The 13,315-nt window shown below is 37.8% G+C and overlaps 1 protein-coding gene across 4 annotated transcripts in view; it reads left to right on the top strand.

The window, feature by feature from the left end:
* Usp34 (ubiquitin specific peptidase 34) overlaps window positions 1-13,315 on the top strand; it is a 191,773-nt gene that overhangs the window by 90,387 nt on the left and 88,071 nt on the right. For all 4 annotated transcript variants that reach the window (XM_052734681.1, XM_052734680.1, XM_052734682.1 and 1 more), the window contains 6 exons: window positions 391-490; window positions 975-1,134; window positions 4,133-4,259; window positions 4,377-4,524; window positions 10,261-10,361; window positions 10,568-10,777. In XM_052734681.1, coding sequence (XP_052590641.1) covers window positions 391-490; window positions 975-1,134; window positions 4,133-4,259; window positions 4,377-4,524; window positions 10,261-10,361; window positions 10,568-10,777 — 846 coding nt within the window. The remainder of the gene's footprint in view (window positions 1-390; window positions 491-974; window positions 1,135-4,132; window positions 4,260-4,376; window positions 4,525-10,260; window positions 10,362-10,567; window positions 10,778-13,315) is intronic.

Here is a 13,315-nt window from a genome sequence, read left to right as displayed (position 1 = left end):
CTCTGTCTTCGTGCACATAACAGAGGCAATCAGATCCCATTACAGATGGTTGTGATCCTCCATGTGGGTGCTGGGAATTAAACTCAGGACCTCTAGAAGAATATCCAGTGTTCTTAACTGGGATTAAGCCCGGTGCAATCATATTGTTTCCATGCTTTATAAATAAATACAATGGGCTTTAAAAATACTTCATTACCTGAGGAAGTTCGTAAGTTTTTGTGGTTGTTGATAATGATGATTATATTATATAATGTTCAAATACAATAAATTGCCCTCTTAATACTTTGTAAAATATTAAGTTTAATGTTTAATTTCACGTTTGATATTTTAATCTGATAATCTGTCATCATTTAACAAATAATTTAAAAATGTTTTATCTTTAATCCTTAGCTGTGTGGTATGGACCAATTTTGGGGTATTGCATTAAGAGCACAATCAGGTGATGTCAGTCGAGCCGCTATTCAGTATATTAACTCCTACTACATTAATGGTAAGTAATTTGAAAGTTTTCTCTTTTTGTTTCTTTAAAATGTTTCGGGGGGACTTTTTATTTTATGTATATAAGTGTTTGTCTGAATGTGTGTATGTGTGGCATGTGTCTTCAGTGCCACAGAGGCCATGAGAGGTCGTCAGATGTCCTGGAACTGCAGTTCCAGGTGGTTCCTGTGGGTGCTAAGAACTGAACCTGAGCCCTCTGGCAGAGCAGCCCGTGATCTTAATTTCTGAGCCATCTCACCAGCCTGTATTGCTTTTTCTGAGACTCAGTCTTGCTATGTATCCCTAGTTGGTTTAGATTCTCAATCTTTCTGCCTCAGTTTCCTGAGTGCTGTACTAACAGGCATGTACCACCACTCCCAGTTCTAATAAGTACTTTTTTATGTGAGGAGATTTGATTAAACTTCAGTTTGGTTCATTATATTTAATACAGGTAAATAAAAATGTTAAACCGTAATGAATATACATCTGGGTTTCAGGTAAAACGGGTTTGGAAAAGGAGCAAGAATTTATTAGCAAGTGCATGGAAAGTCTTATGATAGCTTCTAGCAGTCTTGAACAAGAATCACACTCAAGTCTCACAGTTATAGAAAGAGGATTGCTTATGCTGAAGACACATCTGGAAGCATTTAGGAGAAGGTAATTTTGTTACACTGTACTACATGAATAAATTTCAGTATTTTTATTGTTAACATGTCTAAATGTATTCTTAAAGTTCTTATCACGAGCACCTAGGAAACATAATTTACTCAAACTAAATGGGTTGTAATGGAAATAGTTGCTAAAGAAACTTAGGTATCATTTTGCCATTGAAAAGGCAGTATAATACTCTCATAAATATATAGATTTTCAAATCTTGAGGCTCTTAGCAGTTATGCATGAATAAGAAACTCAGGACAGAATTCTGTTTCTATAGAGGTATTAATTATGACTGAAGAGGCAGGAACACTAACACTGAGACAAGTTACACTGCAGCTCTCCCCAACAGCATCATATAACCTTTCATATTTTATCCAGTTGAATCATTTGTTTCATTTGCTGTTTTTTTTTTTCTTCCTGGACTAGGAGAGAGTATTTTAATTTTGAATTTCCATTTACCATGGAAACATGACCAAAACTTTCTGTGTTAATGAATATCTGTATAATTAATTTAGACATACCCTGTGTAATACAGAAATAAAGCAAATTAACATTTATGAATATATCAACCGAAATGAAAGGTGAGTAGATAGTTTTAATTACAAAATTCTGTTTTGTTAAAAGTCATTTAACGATGAGTATTAAAGTAAAAGTACTAAGAACTGTGTTGAAAATTTTTTAAAATTATAACTTCTTTCAACTTCAGATCTTAGTTTGATATTGATAAAATCACATGCAATTTATATTTTTGACATTTTATTGAACTTAAAGGAAATACTGGGTAAGAAAGATAATCCTACACATTTTTTATAATATGTATACATAATTCATATAGTGTAAGATTCTGTTATGATTGATTATAGTTTGTAGAAATTTACTTAAACAATTCCTGTATTTTTGAAGAATGTATAAGAGAACTCTTGAACTTTTGTACAGAAACATCAGAGCCTCAGAACCTTTACCACTTTAGAAAAATAAAAATAAAGCAAATGTGGTCTCATTCAAATTAATTAAAAAGTCAATATAAACTTGTTGTATAACTCAAATATTGCACTAAGATATTATTTGGGGGAAAAGTCTCCTGTAATTGCTTTGTTTCATATTAGGTATGTTTTGCTGTTGATGATATTCTAAATTATTTATTGAAGAATTTTGTGCTGTATAGAGCAGCAAACTGGCATGTTAGCACACATCCTTAGGTCTTGTACATTGTAATTTTACCAGTATTTATCATAAATCCGAAAGGCCTTAATTTTCGTTTCCAAAGTAGTTCCTTTCATCAGTTTATGGAATTTAAGCCCTAGTATCCCTTCTCATAGATACTAGTTTTGTCCTGCTGTGGAAAAATATATCTTTCTTATGTGTCTTCATTTATTTTATGCTGAAGTTAACATTGCTGTTAAATTATATGAACATCTGTGAGTGACTAGTAAACCATGAATTACATGAAATTGAATAAAAAAATCCAAAGAAGTAGCTGAAAAGTTATGTATTGCCTAACAAATTTTACCTCTTCTTCCTGTACATGAAGTGCTCAATGTGCTTAGTGTTGCAAATTTATTATAATGTAACATTAGAGAAACATTCCAAGTAGCTTGTATAATAGTGAATAATAGTAATATCTTAAAGAATTCACCTTTTAGAGAAAGGTTTAATCTTAGCAATGATTTTCATTCCACAGTGATTTTGTTTCTTAGGAGCAGTAGGCACTTTCTGGAAACATTTTTGTTATCATACCTTTGGAGGAGAAGGTTGTATTGGCTTCGCCTGGAGAGAGCCCAGCAATGCTGGTAAACACTTGAGGGTGTGTAAGATAGCCTGCCTCTTGTTGCAAGAATACTATAAAGTATGGAGGTCAGAATGTCAGTGGAAGCCAGGTGGAGAAACTACAACTTGAAATACTCACTACAAGGCGTTTTTTTAATTCCTTTTTTGTTCAGTCATAGACCTGGATATTGTCTGACTTATAGGAAATAAGTTAATTTCTCTCCTTTTATTTCAGAACTCCTGCTTAGCCTTAGACATTCATTCATTCATTCATATATTTATTTATTTAAATTCAGGAACCTGACTCTTATCTTTCACAAGTGAAAATGAATTAGGGAATTTTCCAGTATTTAGTCTGTGTCATACTAGATGCCTTTGGGGGCAAGTGAAGAGTCCTTTTAAGAACTTAATTCATTTTATATGCATGAGTGTTTTGCCTACATGTACATATGTGTATGTGGTACATGCCAAGGCCCAAGGAGGCCATAAGAGGGTGTCAGACCCACTGGAACTGGAGTTATGGATGGTTATGGACACTATGTGGTTGCTGAAAATCGAGCACCAGTTCCTCTGCAAGAGCAGCATCGCTCCAGCTCACTAAAATTAGTCTTTAATCCAGTTTTGTTGTTCTTGTTACACTTGTGGATAAAATCAGTCTCTTTTCTGTTAAACTGATTTACATCATTTGAATATATTCTTATATCTCAGAGGTATTTCTGTAGAATATATCTTTCTCTGAAAATATTTCTTAAAATCCTTTTTTTCTAAATGTAAAAATGATAACTTGATACTTTATTATTAGATTAGTGTTGGGTTCTGTTTTACTTTCCTCTTGCTTCTCCTCCTACTCCCTTTAAATAACTTTATATAATGGGTTTTTCTCCTCCAGTCATTTTTCTGGGAGTCTATTTTAAGTAACAATTCTTACCTATCTGTCTTTATTTATTTTATTTGTTTTAAATTCAACTCACTATGTTGAATCTAAAATTGGTATATCCTTTTATGAACTTTTCCATTTTGGCGGAGGCAGGTGGATCTCTGAGTTCAAGGCTAACCCGGTCTACAAATCAAGTTCCAGGACAGGCTCCAAAGCTACACAGAGAAACCTTGTCTTGAAAAACCAAAGAAAAGGAAAGAAAAAAAGAAAGAAAGAAAGAAAGAAAGAAAAACTCCTGTAATATTAAAGTGTTGAAAATGATCTCCTCTGTGTATGTGTTTTGTGTTGTTGTAGGTTTGCATATCATCTGAGACAATGGCAAATTGAGGGCACTGGTATTAGTAGTCATTTGAAAGCCCTGAGTGACAAGCAGTCCTTGCCTCTAAGGGTTGTATGTCAGCCTGCTGGACTTCCTGACAAGGTTAGTTACAGGGTTTAATTTCCTAATTTGGTAACATTTCTTTTTCAGATCTTTGGTTAGTTGTTTGGGTCTGGTAGTTTGTTTGTAGTCTTTAATTAGTTACATCTTATATTTCAGATGACTATTGAAATGTATCCCAGTGACCAGGTAGCAGATCTTAGAGCGGAAGTAACTCATTGGTATGAAAACTTACAGAAGGAACAAATCAGTCAGCAAGCTCAACTTCAGGAGTTTGGTCAGAGCAGCAGAAAAGGAGAGTTTCCCGGTAAGTTAAACATTTGACATGTTCAGTAGTTTTGTGTTTTTTTTTTTTTTTTTTTTTTTTCTTCTTCTTCCCCCAGGCATGGTTTTTCTGTGTAGCCCTGGCTGTCCTGGAACTCACTCTGTATACAAGGCTGGCCTTGAACTCACAGCGATCCACCTGCTTCTGCCTCCCAAGTTCTGGGATTAAAGGCTTGGTATACCACCACTGCCTAACTGTTCAGTACAGTTTTAGGCTTTGTTGTGTAGCAACTGTCTTGGTCTGTCTTCTGTTGCTTTAACAGTTGCTTCAATGGAAGGGTGTTTTATTGTTGGTGGTACTTTTTGGTTTCTTTTAGTTCTGAAAATGGAATCTTAACTCTGGAGTCCAAGCTGATCTAGAACTTACTGTGTAGCCCCACGCTAGACTCGCACTCTCACTAATCCTCGCTCCAGGGCTTCCAAAGTCCTGGGATTACAGATGTGAGTCAGCACACTTGCCCAGACAGAGTAGAAGCAATTGAGAGTTGTCCCTGACTGCCCTGCATAAGATGACGGTACCAGGATGTAGTGAGGTCGGCCTTCAGCTTACAGTGCAGAGCCTTTCACTCTTGTTGCATTGCCGTGAGTGGAAGGTCAGAAAGAAAGAGATCTCCTGTGTCAAGACCTTTGTACAGGTGTTAGTGTATTTGTGATCACCTTGCCCTTGTGTCCTGAACTGCTCCCAACAAATCCCACCTCCAGACACCATTGCCTAAAGAATGCCTTTCAGTAACATTTTTGTGAGGGAACAAAACATTCAGACCATTACAGCAATTTTAAACCCTTAGAAGTCTTAGCAGCTATTTCCTTGTTCTTGGTACATTGTGTTAGGTATCAGTAGAACAGTGGTTGGGGTATTGTTTGCAAACATCGTTTGTTTCTCACAGACTTCTTTTTAGGCTTTCTAAAAATAAATTTTTATTCCTTTATTTCTTGTGTGTATGGTGTGTGCATTCCACAGTGTGTATGTGGAAGTCCAGGGACAAGTTGTAGGAACCAGTTCTACCATGTGGGCTGCAGGTTTCAAACACAGGAACTTGCTCTGTAGACTAGGCTGGCCTCGAATTCACAGAGATCCACATACTTATGCCTCCCAAGTGCTGGGATTAAAGGCATGCATCTCTCATTTTTTAAATAAATCGTTTTTTGTTGTTGTTGTTGGTTTTTTTTCGGTGTGATTTTTCGAGACAGAGTTTCTCTGTGTAGTTTTGGTGCCTGTCTTGGATCTCGCTCTGTAGACCAGGCTGGCCTCGAACTCACAGAGATCTGCCTGGCTCTGCCTCCTGAGTGCTGGGATTAAAGGCATGCACTACCGCTGCCCGCATCTCTCATTTTTTAAAGTAAGGAATGTAAGTAAGCAAAAGATTTGACTGTAGCATGTTTAAGAGGAATTTGTTTCTGTCTTCGAAAGCATAAGATCTTGGGAAGGCGAGATGGCTTAGTGCGTGAGGTGCTTCTTGCCAAACCTGATGACCTCAGTTTGATTACTGGGACCCACATAGTGGAAAGAGAGCAGCACCGGTTCCCAAAAGTTATCTTCTGACTTCTTCTACACACGTGCCATTGAATGCTTGTTTCCTTATACACACACACATACACCTCCCCCCACACACACACACAGAGGGAGAGACTAGTAAAAAAATTAAAATGTCAATCTTAAAAAAAGGTTTTCACACATATTTAATCCCAGCTCCAAGGAGACAAAGACAAGTGGATCTCCATAAATTCAAGACTAGCCTGGTATACAAAGCAAGTTCCAGGATAGCACATTTACACAGAGAAACCCTGTGTGGAAAAACTTTAAAAAAAAAAAAAGGTTTTGAAGATCTAGAACTCCAATAAGTGATAACAGAAGATAATAGATGTGTTCAAGTCTCCCTCTTTTTTTTTTTTTTTTTTTTTTTTTTTTTTGATTTTTCTGAGACAGGGTTTCTCTGTGTAGCTTTGCGCCTTTCCTGGATCTCGCTCAGTAGACCAGGCTGGCCTCGAACTCACAGAGATCCGCCTGGCTCTGCCTCCCAGTGCTGGAATTAAAGGTGTGCGCTACCACCACCCAGCTCGAGTCTCCCTCTTAACAGCTTAACTTCCTTATTAACTAGGTTACTCCCTTCTGAGACACAGTTAACTGATTAAATCAGTAATAAATATTTATGCTCCTTGCTGTGATCTTAGAAAACATCTCATATTAGTCTATACTGAAAGTTGCCCTGTTCTTGTTGAGACGTAGAGTTTGTTACAGGACAGAACCTTTTTTATTTGATCTGTTTTTCAATAATGGAAACTTCAGTTTTTTCCATCCACTTTTCACTTCCTCCCTACTTCCTCCCTCTCTTCTTCTTCTTCTCTTACTGGTGATGAGGCCCAGGGTGTTGTGGATGATCATTCTGTTACTGAGTATACCTTATCTTTTGAGATGGGATTTTACCTGCCATGTTACTCAGGCTGCCCTAGAAGTTGAGGTCTGCTTGCCTTTCTTTTTCATATAACTGGAATTACAGATACATCGTGCTGTACTTGGATTCAAATATTTGGTTGTTGTAAATAGTGTCACAGAGACCATCCTTGTATGTACTGTATTTCATGTATTTTTAGTAAGAAGTAGGTACTGAGTTTCTGGTCCAAGAATTATATATTACACATACAGACTGGAGAAATTGCTTACTGGAGAAAGGCCTACCATACAAGCATATGGGCCCAAGTTTGCATTGCTAGAGCCATGTCAAAGCCAATCAGCAGCAGCCTAACTATAATCCCAGCACCAGGGGAAGAAGTGGACATCCCTCCTCCTAGAAGAGGATCTAACCAAAAAGAATTCCACATTCAGTGAGAGACACTGTCTCTAAAAATCATGTGGAGAGTGACAAATCGAAGTGAACCTATGTCCTCTACAGGCCCACATACACTCGTGTAGAAGTGAATGAACCATGTATATATAAATTGTGTAAATACCATAAATACCATGAATTATACATAAACAGTGTGTGAAATTAGTGAAAAACGGAAACCTCTGTTGCCCAGATTAAGAATGAGAACCTTTCTTGAAGCTCCTTGTTTACCCCTCTCTAGTAAAAGACTTTCCAGTGCCTGTGAACACTGGCTTACCTTTTGGACCTTTTAATCTGACTGATACTTTCTGTGGTCATGCCTTCAGCTTATATATTAAAAAGTTTTCTTGTTTGTTTGTTTTGAGATGGAGTCTCATTATATAACCTTGGTATTGACTATGTAGACCATGCTGGTCTCAGACTCAAAGAGATCTACCTGCTTCTGCCTCCTGAGTGCTGGGATTAAAGGTGTGCACCATATTATCTGGCTTTAAAAGTCATTTTTAAAAGTTATTATGCCTATTTCTGTGTATATATTTTGTGGGGCACATGCCATGTGCTTGTGGAGGTCAGAGGACAACTTGTATGGGAATATGTTCTCCCTTTTGACCATGTTTGTTACAGGGATTGAGCTCAGAATGTCATGCTTAGTACAAGCACCTTTTATCTTCTGACACCATAAACAATATATTTATATTTACAAGGGCTTTAACTTTTTTCTCCCTAATTGATAGTCTGTGTATATTAAACTCAAACTTGGAGCAGTTTTTGTTTCAGTCTTAAAAATGCTAGGATTATAGGTGTGAGCCACCATATTTTTCTGGATAATTTTTTTTCATTTTTGAAGGCAAAGAATCTCGCCAGAATGATTAGGCCCTTCTTAGGTTAAAACTGTCTCTTACAGATTGGGGCTCTAAGTCAGTGGTAGAGAACTTGGTCTGCATACCCGAGACCCTAGTTCAATACCCAGGATGTCCACCTTCTTCAGAAAAAAACTTAATGGTTTTGACTACATGGCAGTTCTGCTCTAGAGAAGAAAATTGCCAGATTCAATCTCATTGTTAAAAATGAATTGTTTTCCTGTATTAAATTTTCTTGGTGTGAATTGGAAAAGTAATTTAGAACACCTTTATGTGTCATTTTTGGGGTGGTGACTGTAGTTAATTGGTAGAACGCTTGCCTAGCACATTCACAGCCCTGAGTTGAGCCTGCCTTGCTACCACAGTCATAATAGAAATGTTATACATCATTGTGTAAAGACTTGCCCTGCTTTACTCAGTACTCTTGAAAACAGTTGCTTTTGTGCTCACTAAATAGTTTTCTGCATTAATACAATTCAAGGTTGGAGTTCACTCAGTGGTAGAATTTCTGTCTCACATGTGAAAATCTCTTGGTTTTGATCCCTGTCACTATGAGCAAGAAGTCAAACAATTACTCAACGTCAAATAAAATTAGACAATGACAGTTGTGTGTGGTGGCACATGGTTATAACCCCCACATGTAGGAAGCTGTGGCAGGAACACTGGCTTCATGGTGAGATCCTGTTTAACTTAAAAACAAATCGGAAACCACCACTTTAATGTTCGATGAAATTATTTGACATTTAATAATTTTGTTTCATTTCCCAGTCAGGCATTTCTAATTTTTTTTTTTAATTATTGTTAAAAGAATCATCCACTGTATTGTAATTAATTTGAGTGTCTACTGTTAGTGGCTAGAATCCATCAGTAAGTATAAAAAAAGAAACATGCCCCTGTTGGAAGTGATTTTTTTTTTTTTTTTTTTTTTTTTTTTTTTTTTTTGGTTTTTTCGAGACAGGGTTTCTCTGTGTAGCTTTGCGCCTTTTCCTGGAACTCACTTGGTAGTCCAGGCTGGCCTCGAACTCACAGAGATCCGCCTGGCTCTGCCTCCCGAGTGCTGGGACTAAAGGCGTGCGCCACCACCGCCCGGCCGGAAGTGATTTTTTTGTTTTGTTTTGTTTTGTATTTTGTTGAAGAAAGACACTCTTTTAGGAAAGGTAAAGTAGACTAGAAGGATAGTAGTAAGATGGGAGTGTCCCTTGAAGGAAATGAAGGTATACGCCCTGTGAATTCCTGGTGCAGACATTTTGTTACTTTAGATGGGAACATGTTTTGCAGAAAGGGCAAAGAGCTTAGTAGGGCAGCATACGCCTTTATCCGGTCACTTGGGAGGAAGAGGTAGGTTTATCTCTTGAGTTCAAAGTCATCCTGGTCTACATAGGGAGCATGTCAAAGCATGAAAAGCTCATGGAACCTGTTAACTGAAGCATAGATTGTGAGGTGGGGCAGGTGGTGGGGATTAAAGTCAGGCCATAAACTGCAAAAGACTCTTGGGCATTCTTAAATTACTTGTACTGATTTATTGAACAAGCTCGTTGGTCTTTTAAATATTAGTTTATTGAATAAACTGATCTTGAGTATTTTTTTTTTTCTCCACATAAGCATTAAGGTTTCCATTTTATGTTTGTTCTGTTTTGTTGTGTTCTTTTTGGAAAATAACAGGAATGAGTGCTCAGTTGAACAACACATTCTGGTTTCTTGTGCAACTGATGCATTAAGGAATCTGATTTCTCTGTAGTACTGAGGGAAATGCAGTAAGTTCCCAAAAGTTCTTGTTTTTTTACATTTATAACAGTGTTATATTGTCAAGGAAATATAGGGATTTATCTAAGTATACTAGTGGTAAAAAGTTAACTTGTATCTTTTACAACCTACATAATTTAAGACATGAGAAAACAATCAGGAAGCATGCTTACTATTATTGTCTGTTTCTCAGGAGTCATATTTAAGTTTAATGAACAGTGGATGTATTGCTCCATTGTGTTATTGTCAGCAAATGGCATTAACAGGTTTTCTTTTTCCGTTGTTTTTAAGGCGGCCTCATGGGGCCTGTCAGGATGATCTCGTCTGGACATGAATTAACAACAGACTATGATGAAAAAGCACTTCATGAGCTTGGTTTTAAAGATATGCAGGTACATACATAAATTGTGGTTTTAGTTACCTCAGAAAGTTAATGATTGAGTAGTTGGAGGAAGTCTATTTAAATACTTCTTACTACTGTGCATTGAAGTTGTAAATGGAGTTATACTGTACCTCAGTTTTATTGTTGTTTTTCATAAATAGAATGCATTTTTCCCCTTTTTCTTTGATTCTTCTGTCTCCATCCTTTGTTTTGTAGATGGTGTTTGTATCTTTGGGCGCACCGAGAAGAGAACGAAAAGGGGAGGGTGCTCAGCTGCCTGCCTCTTGCCTCCCCCCACCTCAGAAGGACAACACTCCAATGCTGTTGCTATTGCAGGAACCTCATTTGACTACTCTCTTTGATTTATTAGAAATGCTTGCTTCCTTTAAACCACCCTCAGGAAAAGTGGCAGTGGATGACAGTGAGGTAATAATCAGATTTCTTTCCTATACATTTTGTCTTTTCATTGAGATTCAAGAAATAATTTTCCAATCTCTTAACTAAAGCCTAGGAACAGTTTTTGTTGTTGTTGTTTTTTGTTTTGATAAAAAGTCTCACTTGTGTAGCTCAGTCAGTACTTACACATAGACCCCTCCTTCCTGTTTGAGCCTTCTGAGTGCTCTGATTACAGGTGTATGTCACTATTTCTAGCAGCAGTCTTAATCATGTTTGCTTATTGGTTTGTCTACTTACTTCTTGGTTGGTTTTAAGTCTCAGCTTCACATCTCAACCTTGTGGCAATCCTACTCGAGGATTAGTAATCTTGCCTGTAAATCTTTTTTTCAAAGCAGTTATTTGTGACAAGGATAGAGCTAACCTGGAAGGTAATGGGAGAGCAGGCTGAAAGGATTGAGATTGGAAAGCAAGGCAGAGTGAAATCTTGTAAGTCTTTTGGGTCATGGGAGTAGTTTCCATATTATTCAAAGTAAAGTGAACAATATCGAATGATTTTTAAATAGAGGCAGATGCATATATTCTAGTTTTTGTTATAAATGAAGTGTGTTTGTTTGGCAAGTGTCAGAGTTAGTAAGGTATTTAACACACTTGTCCAGGTAGGAATTGGTAGTACCCTGAAACAGGATGGTGATGGTAGACAAAATGTGATAGAAATTAGAAACAAAATCACCTTGTGGTAAATTTAAAGGAGAACAAAGTGAAGATTTAAGTTGGAGGACAGAAATGCCATCTGTTTTCTGGCTTGAGCGAATACTTGGTTTCTATTCGAAATGAAGAATAGATGTGTTGTGCGAATCCTAAATGGTCTTATAATAAAATCCCGGAGCCAGATATCAGGGTGAAAGTTGAAAGATCAGAGAAGCAGAGCAAGCCACAGCCACCACCTCTTACCTCACCAACTCCTCAGCCTGACAGAGCCTCTACAAATGGGTGAATTCCTGTCTCCTCCTGCCTTATATTCCTTTCTCCAACAAAGATCAGCCTGCCTATGCGTGTAATGAGTCTTTCTCTGTCCCTCCAGCCAACTCTCAAATAACACAGAGACTCATTATTAATTATTAAAGCCCGACCTTAGCTTAGGCTTGTCCCATTAGCTCTAATAAATTAACTTGCTTTAATTAATCTATGTTTTACCATGTGGCTTTTTACCTTTCTTTCATCTTGAACTTCCTGTTACCGCTTCATGTCTCCTAACTAATAAATGCTCAGCCAGTAGCTCAGGCTTATTACTAACTATCTCTTAAACTACCCATGATTCTGCGCCTCCCCTCCCCCCCCAAGACAGGGTTTCTCTGTGTAGTTTTGGTGCCTGTCCTTAATTTCGCTCTGTAGACCAGGCTGGCCTTGAACTCACAGGGATCCGCCTGCCTCTTGTCTCCCGAGTGCTGGGATTAAAAGCGTGCACCACCACCACCGCAGGCCATGATTATTATCTATGTTTAGCCAGTGGCTTGGTACTTCTCAGTGTGGCATTTCTCATCTTGCTGCTTCTGTGTTTGGCTGGTGACTCCTGACTCTGCCCTTCCTCCTCTCTTTATTTCAGTTTTGAATCTGTTTTATCTTCTTGAACATAGGATTTAGTTTTTTCTTTAGCTTCTTCCTTTTCATTAGAAATCGTCACTAGAGTTACCATTAATAACCATACAACATAGTCTAGATTAGGCTGCTGTGAGATTTCCTCTGCCAAAGAAACTAACCCAAAACACTTTACTTTATTTAGCCTCGGGGGCCTCTTTTGACAAGGGCAAAAACCATCCACGTTCTTGATCAGAATATCATTAGAACAATTTCTAGGCCCTATAGTAACAGTCTTCTCCTCTGAGACCTCTTGGTCCCTCAGGTCAGTTTTTCCTTGGCCTATACTAGTCACATTCAACAGATAATCCCCATCCCCAATCACAGAGTGTACCTACACTACCAAGATCCAGTGAAATATCTGTTAGTCAGTGAAATGTTTTCTCTCTGGTGTAGGCCACACTCAAACTTAACCTGTTTTATATTTTAGGTCTTCTTAATTCATAACAGGACCCTAGTTACATAATTTTGGGGATTTTTCTTTCTTCAGATCCATTTTTATATTCAGAATCAAGTCTTTTTGTATGTATCTTTAATACTTGCATTCATAGAGATCATTTAATAATTACATTCACAGAAATCAGAGGACAACTTGTGGGAATCAGTTCTGTCCTTCCATCATGTGTGTCCTGGGTTCTAATTGAAGTCATTAGGCTCGGTGCCTTTACCAGCTACGTCATTTCACACCTCTAGCACCCCTCCTTCCTCACCAGCCTATAAAGAGACTGTTGTGAAGAAAGGAGTGGCTTCAGTTTTGTGTCTGTTTTGTTTTTTGATTACGCTTACTTGTTAGTGTCGGGGGCATGGGGGGCATAGGGGGTCAGAGAACGGTTTGTAGGAGTTGGTTCTCCGTTTCCACCATGTAAGTCCTGGGGATGAAACTCAAGGCCTTGGGCTTGATGGTGAGTACCTTTCACCTGCTGAACTATCTCA

Source organism: Peromyscus californicus, unplaced genomic scaffold (genome assembly GCF_007827085.1).
Source record: "Peromyscus californicus insignis strain IS unplaced genomic scaffold, ASM782708v3 Scaffold_13__1_contigs__length_99412109, whole genome shotgun sequence".
Lineage (NCBI taxonomy): Eukaryota > Metazoa > Chordata > Mammalia > Rodentia > Cricetidae > Peromyscus > Peromyscus californicus.
Note: the sequence above shows the minus strand (reverse complement) of the source record. Positions and strands in the feature narration are given on the sequence as shown.